The 19,962-nt window shown below is 44.5% G+C and overlaps 2 protein-coding genes across 6 annotated transcripts in view; both read right to left on the bottom strand.

Moving 5' to 3' along the window:
* Positions 1-782, bottom strand: part of DGKI (diacylglycerol kinase iota) — a 215,363-nt gene extending 214,581 nt beyond the window's left edge. For both annotated transcript variants that reach the window (XM_015866633.3, XM_032445594.2), the window contains exon 1: positions 400-782. In XM_015866633.3, the coding sequence (XP_015722119.3) occupies positions 400-782 (383 nt within the window). The remainder of the gene's footprint in view (positions 1-399) is intronic.
* A 4,247-nt stretch (positions 783-5,029) lies between these two features.
* The window catches only part of CREB3L2 (cAMP responsive element binding protein 3 like 2), a 74,462-nt gene continuing 59,529 nt past the window's right edge, over positions 5,030-19,962 (bottom strand). For all 4 annotated transcript variants that reach the window (XM_015866650.2, XM_015866641.2, XM_085521412.1 and 1 more), the window contains 4 exons: positions 14,450-14,549; positions 13,324-13,450; positions 12,414-12,639; positions 5,030-11,521 (listed from right to left, as the gene is read on the bottom strand). In XM_015866650.2, coding sequence (XP_015722136.2) covers positions 11,446-11,521; positions 12,414-12,639; positions 13,324-13,450; positions 14,450-14,549 — 529 coding nt within the window. In that variant the 3' untranslated portion in view covers positions 5,030-11,445. The remainder of the gene's footprint in view (positions 11,522-12,413; positions 12,640-13,323; positions 13,451-14,449; positions 14,550-19,962) is intronic.

The raw sequence follows: 19,962 nt of genomic DNA on the forward strand, positions 1-19,962 counted from the left end.
TTATGAAAGCAGCGCTGTGCTGCTCACAGCACACCTGCTCCCGGCTCTCGGAGCTCAGCCCCGCAGCGGCACCGGGTGCAGGGCCCCCTCGCCCCGCGTGTCGCTGCCGCTCGGGTGGGACTCCCGGAGAGCGCCCTCGGGAGAAGGGCTTTCTCACTCCTCCGGCGGCCGCTTTTTCGTTGGAGACAGCAAAGCACAGGGACGGCTCTATTCCCTCAGCAGCCAGGCGGGATTCCTGACTCCCTCTGAGTAACTCGGAGCCCGACGGCAGCCGCGGGACCGCCCGTTCGACACGCTGCAGAGCCCAGGAGCCTCTTTCTGCTTTGGGGCGAAGACGAGGGTTTCCCCGCAGCCCTCGGGCTCCGACTCCCGCCCCGTTCCCGAGCGGGAGGCACCCACCTGTAGGACACCTGCTTCCTGAAGGTGAGATTCCGCAGCTTCTCCTCCAGCGACTCCTCCGCCGCCACCAGCCCCGGTTCCTCCGGGACCCCGGCGGCACCCGCCGCCTCCCCGCCGCCCTCGGCCCCCCGACAGCCGCCGCCCGCCGCCCCCGTCTCCTCCCCGCCGGTCGCGGCGGGGGGGTTCATTGCGGCGGGGCAGAGGGGCCGCGAAGGAGAAGGAGGGGGCAGGCGGGGGGTGGCCGGCGGCTGCAGGCGCTGGGGGCCGTCGGGGACCGGGGGACGACCGCTGCCGGGGCCCCGGGACGCGCTGCGAGCCGCGGCGGCTGCAAATGGCAGCGCAGCCGCGCAGCATCCATCGGCGGCCGCACTGCAGAGGGGCATTGTGGGAAACTCCCGGCCGGCCTCGCCCCCTCCACACCCCCCCTATGCCTTCATCCAATTGCTTCTCCGCTCCCGGACACTCCCCCGCCGCCACGCCCGGTCACGCCCCTCGAGACCCCCATCAGAACGGTGCAGAGCTTGGAATCGGAACGGGCAGCATCGTCGTGTGCCGCTGTGTGGCGTAACCCGGGTTGTTTCTCTTATCAGTTCATCTTATAGGGTCACTTCTCTCACCAACTCATCTTATAGGGGCATTTATTGGTGTGTTTCCCTTATCAATTCATCTTATAGGGTCGTTTCCCTTATCAGTTCATCTTATATGGGCATTTATTGGTGCATTTCCCTTATCAACTCATCTTATAGGGTCACTTCTATTATCAACTCATCTTATAGGGGCATTTATTGGTGTGTTTCCCTTATCAGTTCATCTTCTAGGGTCTTTCTCTTATCAATTCATCTTATAGGGCCACTTATCAATTCACCTTATATGGGCATTTATCGGTGTGTTTCCCCTATCAGCTCATCTTATAGGATCATTTTTCTTATCAATTCACCCTATAGGGTCGTTTCTCTTATCAAGTCATCTTATAGGGGCATTTATTGCTGCATTTCCCTTATCGTTTTGTCTTATAGGGTTGCTTCTCTTGGTGGCAATGGGCATCCCGTGGGGATATTTGGGATGCATTTCCTTCTGATGAGCATCCGGTGCCGAGCAACACGGCTAGTGGGCATGGTGGGGGTGGGCTGGTAGTTGGACTGGGTGATCTTAGTGGTCTTTTCCAACGTGAATAATTCCATGCGTACACACACCTTCTGCTTCACCTCCGGCAATGACAGCTTCTCCATGCTGCCCTGCCAACATCATCCTGTCCCATTGGTAATAAAGGAGAGTGACGATGTGTACCTTTGTGCTATGGCTTTCCAAACAATGTTGTACTCATGGACATGTATGATCGATCTGCACACGCTTCAGCCTGTCTGTCCATACATTTTCTTCCCCCTCTGAATACTATCAGTTACTAAGGAGGAAAGCACAGTTAAGCAATGTGAAATGTGGCTTAGGAGAAGCAAAACTGAAGGCAGAACTGTTAAAGAAGATGTAGAATGCACTCTGAGCTGCATGCAGAGATCTGCAGGCAGCCGGGAGCTCTGTGAGCCCATCCCTGCCTCCTCCACCCGCTCTGAAGCCTCCAGATGAGCACCACCAGCCAACAGATGCCAGTCCTAGAATCATAGAATCCAGTCCTACAATCATAGAATGGCTTGGGTTGAAAAGGACCACGATGATCACCCAGTTTCACCCCCCCTGCTATGTGCAGGGTCACCAACCACCAGACCAGGCTGCCCAGAGCCGCATCTAACCTGGCCTGCCATGCAATGGCATGAACAAAAATACTGTAATGCCAAATCAGTTTGGCATATCCACCACCACACAGCCCGCCTGCCACTGGTCCGTGGGAGGGAGCTCTGTAGGCTGTGCCCCAGGAACCCCCAGATCCAACAGCACTTGTGGATTTCCACACCCACATGCTCCCTCCCCAGCAGAAACCACGCTGCGGCTCCTGCTTGTCAGCAGCAGTTTTGCCCACATGACTGCAATTACACCGTGCTCCGGGATTACCTGGCTTTCCTCCGACTGCTGCAATCTGCATGACTCATTTGCAGCACGAAAACGCTAAAGCTGTTTCCTTCCTATACCTTTTCCTGAATATGAGCAATTACAGGGGAATCTGAGGCCAACGAGGGAAAGCCCTGCTTGCTCAATTACGCCTGTGGCAGAGCTGTCATCCAGGGGCTCTGGAAAGGCACCAATAGCAGAACCCCCCTCTGGTTTGCTCACAGATGTGTCTGCAGCCCTGGAGCACTAAACCATGGGGGGAAGTGAGCACAACCACAGAATACCAGCAGCAATGGCAGCAGGTGTGTGGTTGGGACAGAGAGGGAAATGATGAGATAGGAGGGACTTTGGCACTCTGAAGGAGGCTTGCACCATTGCTCACATCTGCTAAATCCCATTGTGAGCACCCCGGTGTGCTACGCTGTGTGCTGCCCTGGGTTTTGCTCAGGATAGGAAGACTGAAAGATCCATCCTAATGGCACAGAGGTGAATGTATGGAAATGGAGTGGGGAGGGAAGGGAGGGACAAATGCACTCGCTCAGAGTGCTGGGCTCCCATGGGCAGAGCAGTTCAGCAGTGCTGACTCTGGATAGCAACCTGTGAGCTGCTTTCTGCTAGGTTCAACTTTTTTTGTTGTTTTTTAAAGCAATTTTCAGCTATTTTTTTCCCACAGCATTGCTCCCATTTTGCACGTAGGCTGCCACAGCCAGAAATAGTCCCTGTTCCCGTTGCTAAGGTGTTCAGCTGTGTCACAGGGACTGATCCTGGCGTGGGTGCTGCCCTGCACCAACCCCACAGCTCAGCTCAGGCATCCCCACAGGCTCAGCAAGGAGCCAACCCAAACCCAAGCACCACTGCAGCAAATAGAGGTGAGGCGACCCAGCAAACATGGGATTGCCCTGCAGCAATTGGTTTTGCTTCAGTTGTGCCACAGCAGAGATAAGGGCCAGGACGTCCCTTTTCTTCCTCACTGGTGATATACAGAAAAAGTGGTTTTGCAGCAACAGATAGAGCTCAGGTAAAAATGACTTAATATCACTTCAACTTTTTGAAGCACAGAGTGGAGGGAAACAAAGAACGCAAACACTGTCCATCTCACTTGGAGTGAAATGTGCTTTTGTTTCTTACTACTGTCTCCTTTAGCTCCTCTTCCTTTGGTCTACCTTTCTACTGAGTAGAGAGCCACCCTTGACTCATTTCACAACCAGGAAAGTGAAGCAGAGAGGAGCTGGCTGAGCTCATCATTGTGCCTAGTGCAGGGCTCAATCCAGGTGCCCATTTTCTCACTCCATACCCAGTGCCTCTCTGTGTCGCTGCTGCAGAATGGTTTTAGTTATGTCAAAGGTGTGAGCTTCTGCTCATTGCTCCTAAACTGCCCAGGGAGGTGGTGGAGTCACCATGCCCTGGAGGTATCAAGAACTGTGTGGTACTGAGAGATGTGGTCAGTGGGCATGGTGGGGGTGGGCTGGGGTTGGACAGGATGATCTTAGAGGTCTTTTCCAACCTTAATGATTCTAAGCTCCCATCTAATGAGGTCCATAAGCAAATTAACAAGAAGAGAGAGCACTGGTGATGGACCCACTACAAAACGGCTGCAGAGCCACTGAAATCCTTGTTGAGGCTTATACAAGAGAGGAAGGTGAAGACTTCCTACCCAACCCATGCTGGGAAAGGCATTTTCGAGCCACATCACATCCTTTCTCCTGTCTCGCAATGGGAATCAGCCCAAGGGAGAGCATCAGCATTCTACCTGGAGCTCCACAGCAGTGCACTTTCCAAAGAACAGCATGTACCCAGGGGCGATAGGTAGCGCTCTAAACAGCTCATCACCCAGCATTTGTCCTCTGTATGTGTGGGTTTTGTTTTTAATCACAGACTCCCTGCAGTGCCACCCACCGCACGAGGCTTTAAGGGTTGAGGACTATTAATCACCAGCTGGTATTTTGTATCCTCTAAGGAACTGAGCTCAGCTAAAACTAAGCTGCGGGTAACTTCGCCCATCAGTCACAGTCTAACGATTTCCATGTACAAATGTTACACGTGGCTGGATGCTGCTAATAAGTGCCCTAGATCGATAGCTCTGGCAAGTGGAATTCTCTGCTTAGAAAGCTAGGGGCATTCAGAGCTGAAAGGCTGCAGCCTCCAGAAGGATGAGAATAGAGGGAGGGAGTGGGATGCAGAACTTCAGGGAGAAAGCAAAGCCCTTCTGCTCCCACCTCCTTTGTGCAGATGCAGAATCAAAGCAGCTGAGATGGAGGGCTGGGGGTGATGCTCTTGTAAAGGATCTGTGCCTGCTCAGAGCTACTGTTGTGCAGTGTTGTGTGAGGTGGTGGGTAGCAAAAGTAGTCCTTGGGTTAAAAGGTGGTGCTGCAGGGTGAGGAGCTCTTTTATGCCTCTCTTTGTATCCCTGTGCTACTTTAACCTTCTGGCCCAAAACCTGATCAAGCATCTGGGGATGGAACTGGATGGTCATTAAGGTCCCTTCCAACCCAAGTTATTGTATGGTCCCTATGATTCCGTGACTGCAGCTCTTCACTGGGCCGTCCATTGCCAAGCTCCCTGGAGATGCAGATGGCTGGTATGATCCCATTGCTCCCAACCACAGCAAAGCAAAACAAGTTATACCCGCTTTTTCTACAGAAAATATTTATTTGAAAGAAATGAAAAGCATAACATACTTAGCTACGTACATACATGTTTAGGCTACAAAGGCAGGTAATCTGTTCTCTTGTAGAACCAAGTCGACAGTTGAAAAGGAAAAGGCAGCAACTTCTTTATACCCAATGGACATGGTAGCAGGTGAATAGTCAGGTGGGAATGCACCCAGGTGACAGTGACGGAGAGGCCATCGAGCACACATACACAGAATGAAATGGGCTTCTGGCAAAAGCATGGAGATTTCTGTGGCCAGGAAAGGCTACAACACAGTTTATCAAGGAATTTGGGAGATGCTGCTGCACTAGTATCACCGTTCTTTTATCTAAGATAGTTCTGTTTAAGAGTTTGCACAAACTCATACAGTATCCACGCGTACAGAGGGAAAGGAAATGATCAGCTGAAACTCTTTCAGGGTGTCATAGGCAGAATGACTCAGAGTCACAGGGTCTTGTTTCTCATGGCCCCAGGCAATGAGTTTGGCCTCTGTTCCTCTCCAAAGAGTAATATCAGGTAACCTGCCCTTCAGAAGGCCCAGCAAAACCTCACTGGAGCTGCAATGTGCTCATACTGCGGCACAGCCCTTGCAGAGGCCATGGTGCTGCAGGCAGTGGTATGCCAAGTCCTCCATGGGTCCTCACAACTCTCCATCCTCCCTTTTTTTTAAGGCCATTTTTAAATGTATAACATATTATTACACTATTATATCAAATGTATAACATTAAGAAGAAAGCATCTGAAAACATAATTCTGCACCACAAAACTGATATCTGAAGACCAGATACAGCAATATTGGGGTTTGTTTTTTGTACCACGCCATGGTTGCCCTACAGATCTGCCAATCTACACACACACTAAAGGACACAGTTTAACAGCTCTCTGTTGACATTTGTTAATAGGACAGAAATCATACAGCGATCCACACGACAGATTTATATTTACTCACAGTGTGGAATGTGGGCGGCAAGAGAGAAGCACCTGGGCTTTCTGCTGCACCAAGAGGAATGTGACTGAGGTGCTCCGGTAGATGCCTTTATAGAAGGACACTTATTTGAAAGGTTGGAAGGGAAGGCGGCATACACAGTAATGGTCAGGTATGCATTCATTTGACATAAACGGGACTACACCTCATTGAAGACCAAGGGGAAAAGTAAAGAGAAATCAAGTTGGGAACTAATGGAAAAGACTATCATTACTGATTTAAGGAATTAGGAACTAGGATGTTTCTCTAGGAAGTCCAGCTTTCCCATGTTTTGTTCTTACCTATACAGTTCCAGCTCCTGGGGATAAGCATGGGGAAGAGCTTTAGGGAAGAGCAGAGACCACCAGTACACAATAACTTACAGTAATACCCAAACTATTTCTGCATCACAAATGAGGTTTTTTTGCAAGATGCAATCCTTTCTATATACAAAGTCAATTCAGGCCTGATAAGATAACCACAAAAACAGATGGCAATTCCCCTCTAAATCCTGCAGTCTCCAATGGACGCTGATCTTAGCAATGCAGTGTTAATTGGGATCACAAACTTGATGCCCACTGTTGATTTGTAGACTGTAAGAACAGTATACAGTCCTGGCCCATTGACTGAATCCTAACCTCTTATTTATAAAGCCTTTAGCACATGAGCCAGTTCAGGCACCTCTACAACCCCCAAAGCTGTTTACCCTCAATACTACAGTGCAAAGCAGTGGCACCATAGCACAATGTTACTTATATAGGCTACCATCACTTTCGTAGTTAAAAGAACTGACCTACTACTTCACCTTCAAAATACAAAATGTTCCCTTTCTAATTAGTGACTTGAGAAAGAAATATTTTAGTCACCCAAGTATAAAAATACTCTGTATACTTCTGTTCTTAGCTGCACGAGTTTTGTACAATGGCCTCTTGCCATAAGCTAGAATCTAGAGCCCAAATACTCAGAGGAAATCCCTCCCAACATAGCAATTAGTATCATTCATTTACTTGACCCACATTCTAAATGCACCAGACAGAGCTCTCTGCTGATGGGGGCAGAGATGGGGATTTCAGCAGGAAAAGGAAAGTTTTGGGATTTTTCTCAGCTCTACATTAAAGGAATCAGGAGTAAGCTTGCATTGGGACACACCATTACACAGAGGGCTATGGAAGAGGTCTCCTGCCATCATGGATCAACCTGCAGCGCCTGTAAACAGTGAGTGAGAAGCTGTGCTGCATCAGCCAGAAGCTGGCCTCAGAACCTCAGTCTAATCCAATATCAGTCCGTGCTGCTGGAAAACACTGAATGGGGAGAAGGAAGTAAAAGAAATGCAGCAAAGAACTATAAATAGCCTGGTAAATCAAACAACAAAACAAAAAACCCAACACCAACATTATCTACACAGAGGTAACAAGGTTAGAACTGTCACGTGCCCTGTGCCTAATACTTCTTAAATATATATGTGTATATATATATATATATATATATAAAATAATGCCCTAATTCCTTCATAGCTTATCTCCCTAGAAGCAAAGAACTGACAGATCTAGGCATGCTTTAACACTATGGGCCAAAAGTGAAGTTTACTAGCATAGAACCACGCTGTCAAACAGCACAAAGTTGCAGCTAAAGACTCCAAGGACTGCTTAAGTCCCCTAATGGAAGTGGATAACAGGTAGCACAAAGCCTCTGCCTGCCCTGTCCATACACATGTCATCCCATGTCACTGACCACAGCAAAAGTCATACTATTAGGCTACAGACTCAACTAATATGGCTGAAATCATTATACGTACTGGCATCTTCCCTCCCTGAACACCCCTTATTGCTTCTTACCAGTGTCCTTAGCACATACAGCTTCCTCTGCAACAGCATTTCCCCTTGGATCCCAGTGGGCCAGCCCTTGGGTGCCCTCGGCCTCCCCGGCCATTGCTCACCCCAGGGGCAGCAGGTCCTTGCCATATAGCAACCCATGCAAGGGTGATGGTGGGAGATACTTGGCTCCTACTGTCTCAAAGAGAAATCTGTTCAACTAAGGCCCCTAAAAAAAATGGTCACAAACATACCAAAGAAAAGCAAAGGATTTCCTTACTATAAAGAAATACTATTTAATAATAAAATCCACAAACAAAGTGTGTGCTAGCTCAAGGGATTCCCAAGAGTACTTAAAAATTATTTAAAGGATGAGACAGGTGAGGATTAGAGAAAGAAATTATTCAACAGTTAAAATCAGTGTTGCCAGACTGGTTCAGATGAATTAGTTCAGCAGGGTCTGACCCTGAATATGACCAATTTTAAATGTTTCAGATGAAAACATGATTATCTCCCGATAAGATTTGAATGGATAGGTCCATATTAAGCAAATAAGAAGGCAAAGCATCAATAGGGATCGCTGCAGGAGGTCACAGAGAAGGAGGTTACTTGGGTATTGCAAAATTGTCTCTTTGAAGTATTGGGAAAAAATTCAATTTTGATTTCAATACAATGAAGTCAGCAGTATCTGCAATGGGAGGTGATCCATTTAGCTGGCAGTGGGCACAAGCTCAGGCAGTTTGGCCTTCTGTTCATGCACAGTGCAAACTGCAACCCAATTAAAAGCAGTGTTGTGCTTGACAATTTGATGTCCCCTTTGCAGAAGCCTTAAGTGTTCAGTTTCATTCAGAGGTGGCAAACCATGGGTGCTCTGAAACAAAAAGATCACTAAAGGAATGTTCTAAGCTATGACCTTGCCATCATAGCTGAACGATCAGTCCCAGCTTTCTCCTGACACCTCTGTGGGGGTGCCGAGACACTGGCAAAGGCTGCCTTCTGATGATGTGAATACCCACTCTCTGGAAGCATTCAAGGCCAGGATGGATGGGGCTTTGAGCAACCTGGTCTAGAGGGAGGTGTCCCTGCCTATAGCAGGGGGTTGGAACAACATGATCTTAAAAGCTCCCTTCCAACCCAAACCATTCTATGATTCTATGACTCTTTACTGACCTCATGTGGCTGAAATATGAACCCATCCCTTGTGGCACCATCAGTGATACCCACTAGTTGTGTCTGCTATTCAGGTGAAGCCTTGTATCATTGCTTCATAAAAACATCCAAAAGCCATTGCGTGATACTGGGATGATGCAGAGGACCAAACAGGATCGTTGTGAAGGGAAAGAAGCCTTAAAGGTTCATTGATCCACACCAAAAAGGAATTTTTTACAAAATGGTCTAACAAAGGCAATCTTCTCTCATTCCTACCAAAGGTAAATTAGTAAAAAGGCACTTGCACAGATGAACAGGGCATAAAGTAAAAAGTACATCTGTACACCAGCACTCACTATGAGCTCATGGAGTCAGGCATACATTTCACTCTCATTGTGGTGGGGGGGCAGAGGACGGGAGGCAAACCAAAGCCCTTTGTTATCCACCACATTGCTTCCATTTCTTTCATTGAGTTTTGAGCTAGGCCTAAGAGCTGGTAGCAAGTAGGACACCAAAGAAAGAAGGTCTAAAAACAATGAAGAACAAGAAAGGAGCAGGCATGGCAGCTGCTACGATAGAATACAAATCCAATAATTTACAAAATAGAATACTAGCAGGAAATATCTACTGTACATAGTAAAACATAACTTGTGAGGCTAAGTTAGTTTTTCCTTTGTTTATCATGAGGGGTAAGAAAAAGCTACAAACTTGTTTTCTTGTTTCTTTTTTTTTTTTAATTGACTTACGTTAAACTGTAAAATAGCTAGTTAGCTGAATTAAGATTTTCACATTAAAGTCATCCTCAATGAAGTATGAGGGCCATTCTGCAGCGATAAGAGCAATTCCTGCTCATATCATGGGCTAGAATTGGCTGTGCCGATCCAAAGACCAATTCAAAGAAGCACAACTCAGGCAAAGGCATGAGTAGGGTACTAATAGAAGGACAAGTCTTAAGTGACAGCTGCATGGGAGAGGAAGGAAACAAGGCAAAGTGCTGGATGGAACTGAACTAGGATCAGATTTGAATGTGGTTCTTAGTTTTTCCACTACACTTCGGGCCAGTCACTTCACCCATCTACGTGCCTGCCTCATTCTTTTTTTGCTTTGCTGCCTACATACCAACTCTTCAGGTCAGAGACTGCCTTGTCATATGTTAATACAGCAACTAACCACCTCCAGGCCTGAATTGCATGCACCTTATTTGGTTAAACAGTTGGTCTAAGCTCTCATCTCTGGAAAAGGACACATGAAGAAGAGGAGGCCTATGACTATTTTAGGGCAATTCAAGCTTAGAGGGAGGGAATGCTCCGTGATATTTCTATGTCCAATTTCAGAGCTTACCAAGATCACTTGCAGGGTTAGGGAAGGTTAATCCAATATAACTCCTTGAACAAAATCTTGCAAAGCTAATAAATACTATTTACAACAGTAACAGGAAGATGGGGGGAAAAAATGGAAAAGGAAAAGGAAACACAAGACTTGGTCTACACGAGAAACTCCATCAATGCAACTAGAAGCCAATAAATAAAATCCATATGGTCCTCCCAGGAGGCACTTCTGGTTTAAGACTTAACATTGATTTAGTTTGTTGGGAAGGAATTGATCTGAACTAAACAGATTAGCCTTAAGCAGACTAAGGAACATCCACCCAAAACACTGCCTGAAGTTAACAAAAACTGCTTTCTAAACAGAATCTGTTAGATTACTCCATTTGTGTGACAGTGTGACAAGACAGTGATGGATCTTTGCTTGAATTCCATAGGGGTAGAAGTGGTAGGGACACCTACCACATTTGCTTCCAATGCAAAGAGAAACCTGTTTCACTAAATGGCATAGGCACTGGTGAGGAGAAGAGAGAAAGATGTAGGGGAGGATGATTCAGCACTGTCATTGTCCATACGTCTCCTGCCTGTGTTGTTAACAAAATAGTACTGAGGCCCATTCTTGTGCTTTCAAAGGCAGATGAAGCATATGCTTCTCATTCCTCCCAAGAAGGCTCAAATGCTACAGACCGATGACTAAAGCTTGAGCAGCATCATGCTGCCTCTGCTATTCTCTTAGTTACCTTCTCCCAAGAAACCCATCAGCCACTTGCTCCCATAAGTTTTGCATATTCCACTCTTCTACCCAATGACTTTACGCACAGATGATGATGTATATATGCAAGCACTGATACACGTATAGAGATCAATCATCAGCACACTGCTGGTATCATCTGCAATCATAATTCAACCCTGCCCTTGTATTACCAGACAGGAAAGAAATAAAAGCAAATACAGGGATTGTGTGAAGTAAAGAAAGGAGTCACAAGACAAGAGATTCCATCTGCAGTCACAGTCTCACCAGTCAATGCAGAATTTGGTCAACTCCCTCTTTTGTGCTTTGGTTCACTGAGGATGACAAGTCAGGGGGACTTTGGTTGAAAATATTTGGGAAAGAGGGAAGTCAAGAAAAAAGGCCTTTTTATTTTTAAGAGGTGGCATTGACTCTTCTATCTATTTCAATTATCTTCAGTGTTTTGTTTCCTTCTATTTCAGAGTTGACTCTGTAGGGGAAAAAAAGCAACAACAAAGGTTAACACTAACAGTCATATTTAAAAGTGCACATCCTGTTCAAATTGGCTAATGCAAAAAAAAGGCACTCAGTATTTTAACAGGCACTTGTCAGTTGGAGTACGATAACACACTGAATTAGTCATCTCTTTGGCCCTGGTATAACTCTGATACAAGTGTTCAGAAAGCACACTTGGAGTGACATTGCTCAACTCAGACCTCTGAAAAGCATTCTTCTAAACACAGTCCAATAGTTCAGTGTGTTTGCTACTGCTTGTTAGCAGAGACCAAGACCTGAGGCAACAGAACAGTGGCAGGACAAGCAACGGTTCAGTGGAAGAAAAACTGCACCCATCTTATTTAACCAGTGAACCTTTCTTTGCAGAGGACCCAAATATAAACTCATGATATAAAAAAATAAGTTATGAAAGAATTCCATGTTAAGCAGTTCAAATAACCTGACAGGTTTGTTCTAAGTCAAATCCTGCTAACTTTCCACAGCATGCATTAGTAAGATTGCTGCTGTGGGAAGTTTAAGCTCTTCACACCCTAACTTCTTACAAAGCCCCGTGAGTCACAGCCTCACACTTCCACCCAAATGGCAAAAACTTCCTCCCTTAGGGGACATGCACATAAGTGCTTAAAGAAGTGGAGGAGGCAAAACTAACAGGCTTACAGGGGCCAGCACTGAGTTCAGTAGCTTCGTTAGAGTATTACTGCAACCACTTCTCCAAAAGAGGGTGACAGTATCTTTGCCTATAAGCTCCTCAGACAGAGACCAACTTTAAGTTGCACAGTGCCCAGAACAGCACAATCTTACCAATGGCCTCCACAACAGAGACTTCAAACACCTGTTTCGCTCACAAGGAGTCCACATGCACTCACCTGTGCTGCTGTAGGCCCAGCAGCACTGATTTCTCTAGCCGTGTCTCATTGGCTATTGTGAACTCCATGATATCATCCCTCTGCATCATTGGCACAGCTTCCAGAGCTAGCGCTGCATACTTGGGGATGTCTGCATGCCTGTCATTTCGATCTGCAGATGAGATCGGGCCTGACGACTCCTCCAGTTGGTGAGGCTCTTCATAAATTAGAAGACTCCGTGACCTCACTGGATGCAAAAAGAGAAGGGAAAACTGTGATGAGAAACAGACAGGCCAAAGAGTGCAGCCCTGATCATCTCAGGAAATGGAAACCATCAGAACAGAACTAGAGCTGCAAAGGTCTTTTCATCACGATTAATTGGTAGTTTGATAGCTGTGGGAATACACTGCAGGTCCAGGTAGGGATCAAAAAAGTTCTGAACTCTTCACAGAACAAGAGCAAAATGAAGTAATCACTTTAATAATACAGGTTTAATGCAACCACTTCCTAACTGATATGTAATGCTAAGCTTCCCATTAAGTCCTTAGACACTCAGATAACGCTGGCAAAAGAAACAGCAGCTGATAGTTGTACTTACTGACAGTACGAATATGTGGTAAGGAGCAGAAATCAAGCTCTCCTGCTACCTTTTACAGACTACTACCTCTAGTTCCTCGAACAGAAACAGAAAGGCTTTAAACTGAAGTACAAAGCAAATTGGTGGGGAAGGGCTTTGCAAATCTTTATTAAGTCTGCTGCCATCAGCATAGCTTGCCAAGATATCACCTGGAAACCACAAGTACATTAAGGTTCGACCATCTAAGTAGCAGAAGAGCAAGAGGCACTTGGAGAGGGCTATGGGAATGGGGGTGAAAACCAAGTGCTGAAGAGTAACTAAGCAGGAAGCAAGATGATGGTGGTGGTCACTTACCAATGGAGTCTGTGTAGGACTCTGGTGAAGAATGCTGCCTGGGCAACACCATCTTTGTAGCAGAAGGATATGGTCCATAGCTCTGAGAGAAGCTGCCAAAAATAACTGCAAAGCACAGCACCACCATCTGGCAGAGGGAAAAGGAGAAAGAGATTAGGTAATCATAAGGGTTGGAAAAGACCACTAGGATCATCTCGTCCAACCATCAGCCCATCCCCACCATGCCTGCTAAACCAGGTCCCTCAGTGTCATGTCTACATTAAAACAAAGAAGTGACTCAAAGCAGATCTGATACGTTATCAAAACAAGTGACTTGAGGCTATTTTGGTCACTACCTACAGCATCTCTTAGCAAAGGCACATATACAAGAACAAATTCAGCGCTTTAATGCTGGAGTCTGTTTTCAGTGTCTGACATCGTTTTGGCCTCTTGCCTTATTTCTTCCCAAAGCTGAAAAGCAGACACAACTGGCATGTGTGTTATACAGATACTTTTGGGAATTTCCAAGGTTATTTCTGCTGCAGGCCCCAGTCCTGCTTAAAAGTGACAGAGAGGTTGGCAGCCAATGAGAAAAGCAAAGGCCTTGGATATAATCTCCATCAATTTATAGCACTAGCTTAAAGGGAGCTTGTTGGCTGGCTGTAGGGAGGGAAGAGCTTCATTCTAACCCTTTTCTTATCCTGACAGACATTACTGAAATAGAACAGATGTAGATTTACAGCCTTAGTTGTATTTTTATTCGGATTTTAAAGTTTATTTTTACTGGTATCTAAAATCTGAAAATAAGGGCACCATCATTTTCATTTTATAGCTCTAGATAACACTTCTAACATTAAAAAAAATATATAGGAAATAATAAAACAGGTCACCCAGAGAAGCAGAGCTGCTTCCTTCAGCACTGCACCAGCCCAACAAAAACACAGGCGTGGTCCCCTACAGAATTTAATGCCTTCCCTTCATCAGTCAGAAGTCTCACCTCCCTCAGAATGAAGTATTAAACTATCAAGAGAAGTTTCCCAGCCTGAGAATTTGCAAGTGAGGGGCTTAGCAGAACAGGGGCTGTGCTTTTGAGCAGCTGAAAGTGAACTTCGCTCCTCTACAGTCCCTGGCTTTACAGAGTACTCACCATAAGACAGGTCCCTGTCTGAGTGCTAGCTGCCTTACACGAACGGGACACCTTCCCAGCAACCATGGCCTGGAGTCTCTGCAGCTGCTGCAGAAGTGTTCTGGAAAGTAAAGACAATAGGTGTGAGCATCAGATGTCCTGATCTACTTGTTTTTACTTCAAATTCTACGCATGGCAATCATCCACTTAGCAGTTACAATAAGATACAGATGACTGAAGTCCTACCCTTGAAATCAGAAGCAAGGAATGGAACTAATTTTTACAAAATTCTTGCATGGATTAGCAATGGATCTCCCAAAAAGATCTTCTGCCTTTCCCCCAGCTGACATCCCCAAACAATGACATCTTTATCTTCTTCAGACAGCTCTTAGAAATAAAAAACTATATTCAGTCTTTCTCTAGGAAATTCTGGTATGTGTGTGAACAACAGGAATTGCTCTATGTGCATGTGAGTGACTGCTTATACAGTCCTGGTTCTGCATCATTAATTGAGGAGGAGTTTCACAGTTACTTGAAATGGTGCAAAAGCAACCTCATATTGCTGTTACTGGTGGTAGAAGTAAACTTCTACACCCTCGTTTCTTAAAACACGCTGTACAGTGAATTGGACCACTTTTAAAGAAAGAGATTTAAAGCACAGACTTAATTCTCCATAAATTCATTTGCTACATAAAGTACATCATTGCTACATGCTAGATCTTCCAGGAGTTTGTAGAAACCACGGTTGCTTGAAGCAGCTACTCTGACCATGCTTTTCAGAGGTAACAACCTCAATGGCAATTCTCTTCTGGTTTGAGTCAACTGTTGTGGACCAGGAAGGTCCTTCTTCTGCCTCACTTGCTGGTTTTCTTTTGCTATAACATCATCATTGGTTACAGTCAGGATATTATCATTTAACTGGGAAATAATCCCAAAGAATAATTGCCATTGGGTTTTCACAACAGTTTCTCTTTTTGTTTTCATTCAAGCTTTCTAACAGAGAAAGAATAACCCAAACACCTGTCCTCAGTAGAGTCAAATATCATGCAATGTTGCATCAAGACATTGACTTTGCTGTTGGTTTCCAATTCTACTTTTTGCTTCTTATGTAAGCCTCATCTATTTCTGAGGGTAACCACCATAAAACTCAGTTTTGGAGACCATGACGTCAAATGCTAGAACAAGAGGCAAGGTTAGGAGGTCAGAGAAAATAGAAGGATAATTTTAAGATCAAACCTGCTAAAAGCTAATTGTAGGACAGACCCAGAGGTGCCTTCATGACTCAATATACACTTGTCTGCCTATTATTATAGACCTTTTTTTAATCATCAATGATCATTGCTAATTAGAGTTTAATGCATTCAAGGACTTCAGGGATGCATCCTGAAATGAGCACAAGGCATGCTCACAGCACAGATTTATCTGGGCCAGCAGACCCTTTCCAGCTTATTAAGGAAGGATGTATCGCATGCTCTTGAGAACACAATTTATTCTGCAGCTCAGTATTAAAAAGAAGAAATTGATGTGTCTAATTGAGTCCTTCATTTACTGTCACAAACCACAGACAAATTAAGAGATGAAAACAACATCCATCATGTCAATAAGACCGTTCTAACACCCTTCTACCTGCTAACATCTCTTGCCAGTCTCTCCCTCCTACCCACTTCATTGCTCAGGGATCACACAGATTTACATACGGAGGATACCTAATCTTATGGCACAGTACACACTACATACAATATTCCCACCATTTGCCATGTAACGCAGCAATGTCTTTTTATCCCTGCCATTTCTGTGCTATTATGGAAGACTAAATCCCACCCCCCAGCCCATTACAGGCCTGAGTCATTGGGTTTGACAGAGAAGAGCAGTGTGGCATGAGAAGGAAGAAGCTCTCCTCCTCCTCAGTTTGGGGGCTGCAAACTTGAAGTGTTGATCGCTCTTGCCACTTTTTGTGGAGGCATCAGTGAGAAAACAGCTAATGGCTGGTGAGAATATCAATAGCGAGAACATGTAAATTTGCTCATCTCTGCCATTTTGAGTTCCACTTAAACAACCTGCTGGGAAGAGTGGGCCTGGAGCACTGATTCCAAAATATTCATTTGGAAAAGTATAATTTTGCAGGTATTCATAGAATAAGATTTATCTCTCACCTTTCTGACCAACTATATTCACATAAAAGGTCTTTCTCTTCCAAGTCACTTGAACAGAGCTTCTGTTATGTTCTCAGCAGACACAGGCTCAGTGGTTGGAGATGACAGGCTACAGGGGCATTTCTCAAACTAGGAGCAAGAGCTAATGTGAGAGCAAGAAGCAACTTTATTTGCTCAGATATGAAACGATGGCAGTTTACTCTGCCTTCATCAAAATGGGAGCACACTTTTTCTATTTGAATAGGAAATGCTGGAAGATTGGATTCCAAGGTGAAGAGATCCTTCCCATGCACAAGCTGCCTTCATTGCTACGGGATGACTGCAGGAATGATCTGGACTAAGAAGAGAAGGCTAAGGAGCAGTCAGTTCTCTGGAGCAGCTCTCTGCTCTGAAGAACAAGGCCTTAGCTTATACCAAGATGTCCCCCACTAGATACCATACTGCCAGTGGCTAAATCCCAGCAAGAAAAAATGCAATCCCAAAGCAGCATGCGTAAGGGGCTTTGTACCTACAGGGATTATTTTCACTATGTCTGACACATTTCCCAGTAATATTCAATTAGAGGGTCACCCCTGTAGGAGGTGTGAACGTGCTTTCACGCTTTTCCCTGCCAAGAGAAGCACCTCATAGGAAAGCTGTAAAGTAACTGAAGACTCCTGCTCTCTTTCCCAGCACTCCCAGCAAATTCACTCTGCCCATGATGTCTTATTCTCACATGTTCATTCACAAAATTCTCTTCAGAAGGACACTTTTCACTACCAGAGTAAGGAACAAGACAAGGCTTCCCCTTTGCTTCCAGTGATGCTTTCAGTCAGCAGAGGAAATGTGTCACTGCAGGACCTGGTCATCTGGGAGGCTTCCTCAATATAGTACTCCTCAATGCAATATTCTGAGGAACAAAACTTAAGTTTGATTTAAAAAGAAGAAAAAATGTTCTCTTTTCTTCCAGCTTCACATATATATTTCTCCTCTGCCTGTCCTATAAAGGTAAGGTTTTCACTGAAAGATCACAAAGCAAAACAAACAAATCCACTAATTTTTTCACTTGAATTAAAAACATAAAAACACAGTATTTTTTTCACCAAAGACACTTCAGCATAGAAACACTGTCCTGACGCTTAAAAAACAAAGATTTGCTCCAGGGCTGCCAACCTTTGTCAGCTGTTATGAAGGTGGTATGAAGTGCAAGATGTCTCATCATAACTTAAATCCAGATCCTTTGCTTCTTGAAAAAAGACTTGGCAAAGCAGGCTTATCAGCCTCAAAGGAACAGCCACAAAAACCAGTGAAGTCTGGCAGTTTTGGTGCTGATAAACCCTTGGTGAGTCAAACTGATATGTAATTCATTTTGACTGGGAGTTACAACAACAGCTTAAGCAGGAGCAGGAAAAAAACATCCCAAATGTATTGATAAAGCCATTGACTTTGAGATGCTTGTCAGAGTGGATATCTGAACAGCTTACTAGTCACTACTTCACCAGAGCAACTCTAGCAGCTACCTGCATGCATTATTCATGTGTCTCAACAATATTTACACTCTCAATCACATGCTAATTGCTATTTCTATCTATTTCTTTCCAGCAAAAGAAAAGTGGCCATCAATACATTTACAAATACAGTTTTGATAGAAGTTGAAAACAAAGGTACTTCCTGCATATCACACACATAGTACCTGGTGTTTCAATATTGTCTTTAAGCCCAAATAGCCATGGCTCCCAGCCAGACAACACTGGTGCCATGGAGCGCAATCAAAGCCTACACTAATGGCAGTTTCTGTTTAGTCCCAGTGTCACCAGATGAATGGATCAAGCCTTCTTGGCAACAGAGACAAGTCAGTTCAAGTCTTGATGCCAGCTTTTTTTCACACCTTTCTAAGACAGCAGTGCCCCAAAGCCAATGAGATCCTGGCTCACTTGTGGCTACAAGACATAACAGACAAACATGTAATATCATGTCCCTGTAGTTTTGAGAAAACTCCTTAGGAAGGAACTTGGGTGGGTTTCTTGTAAGAGACTGAGTCACTTAAATTAGGAGAGGAAACATATGCTAGTATTCTAATACTGAAGAAGACAGAAACGCTGCAGACACCCACTCACATTAATGAGAAATAAAAACTCCCCTGGATCTTGATCCCCAGACTCCTGCCATGCCTTTTAAGACATATGAAAGGCAAAGAAGATACTTTTGGATGCTGTTTTTTTGGACCGCATTTGCACCTTTTACATCAAATCTTTTCAGATCCAGGATTTCAGGGTAAGGCAGTCTCTCAGGGAAGGTTATTCTAACATTTTTCATGCTACAGTTTTAGCAGAAGAAATTGCAGTGCTTCCATGGTTTGGAACCAGACTTCAAAATGTAAGTAGGGCTTCCCTGAAGTCCTAGGTATGTACCTGTGCAAAATTTGTTCTATGTATAGAATAACAACATGCTCTGAAAAACTGGTTGTAGATACAGAAGGCAAACTCTGGTGTTTAATAGTTGTATATTTAGGGAATTGCCTGTCAGTTCCTCTCAGCTCCAGCCAGGCTATAAAAACACAACACTGACTGCACATACAGGCACATAAACCTTTAAGTGAGCAGCTACAGACCAATTTTCCAACAAAATAAATAATAAAATAAAAAACAGTACAACAGCTTTGTCTTCATCCACATTGAATGCATGAGGATTTTTGCATGTAATCACAGTGTTATTTTCCTGTTGTCTTTTTCAAGTCTTCCAATTTTCTGCAAATAAAAAGCAGCTATAATGCTTGTAGATTTACTTTTAAATCTTAATCTTAAAAGAAGTCTTCATTTTTTTATTGCACTAAATGCTCAAAGCTGCAGCTGAAGTCAACTGGGACCATACTTTGTGTATACTGAATAAGTTGCATGAACTTAGAAAAACAAGGTCCTAAGTGTTTAAATTTGGGCATCTAAGAATAAACCGACCATCACTTCTTTATAAGCTTTGATCCCCACCTAAGTATGAGATGGAAGCACCAGTCATAGCATGCTGAAACATTTGCATAGCTTCTGAATGACACATCAAGACTCTGTATCAACGAAGAAAACAGTCATTCTGAATTCATGGTAGAAAGCAGATGATGTACATTAAGAAAATATCTGGAACCATTCTATGAACAAGTTAACACAGCCACATATTAAAAGAAAGTGGCTTTTTGGTGTGAGATCTTAAAAGCAACAACAAAGATGATGCTAAAGACCCTGCCTAAAAAACTGAAAAATATTAACAAAGCAATTCTCATGACCATACCTTCACCAGCTCAAGAGATATAAAACATCGACCAAATTTAGACAAACTAAGGAGAAAATTAAAAGCTTGACAACAGGTTGTCCCTGAGTGGTCACTCACAGCTGCACTCTTCCTTATAGCAGC

The sequence above is a fragment of the Coturnix japonica genome, chromosome 1, assembly GCF_054131305.1.
Source record: "Coturnix japonica strain WE chromosome 1, WE-NBRP24, whole genome shotgun sequence".
Taxonomy (NCBI): Eukaryota; Metazoa; Chordata; class Aves; order Galliformes; family Phasianidae; genus Coturnix; species Coturnix japonica.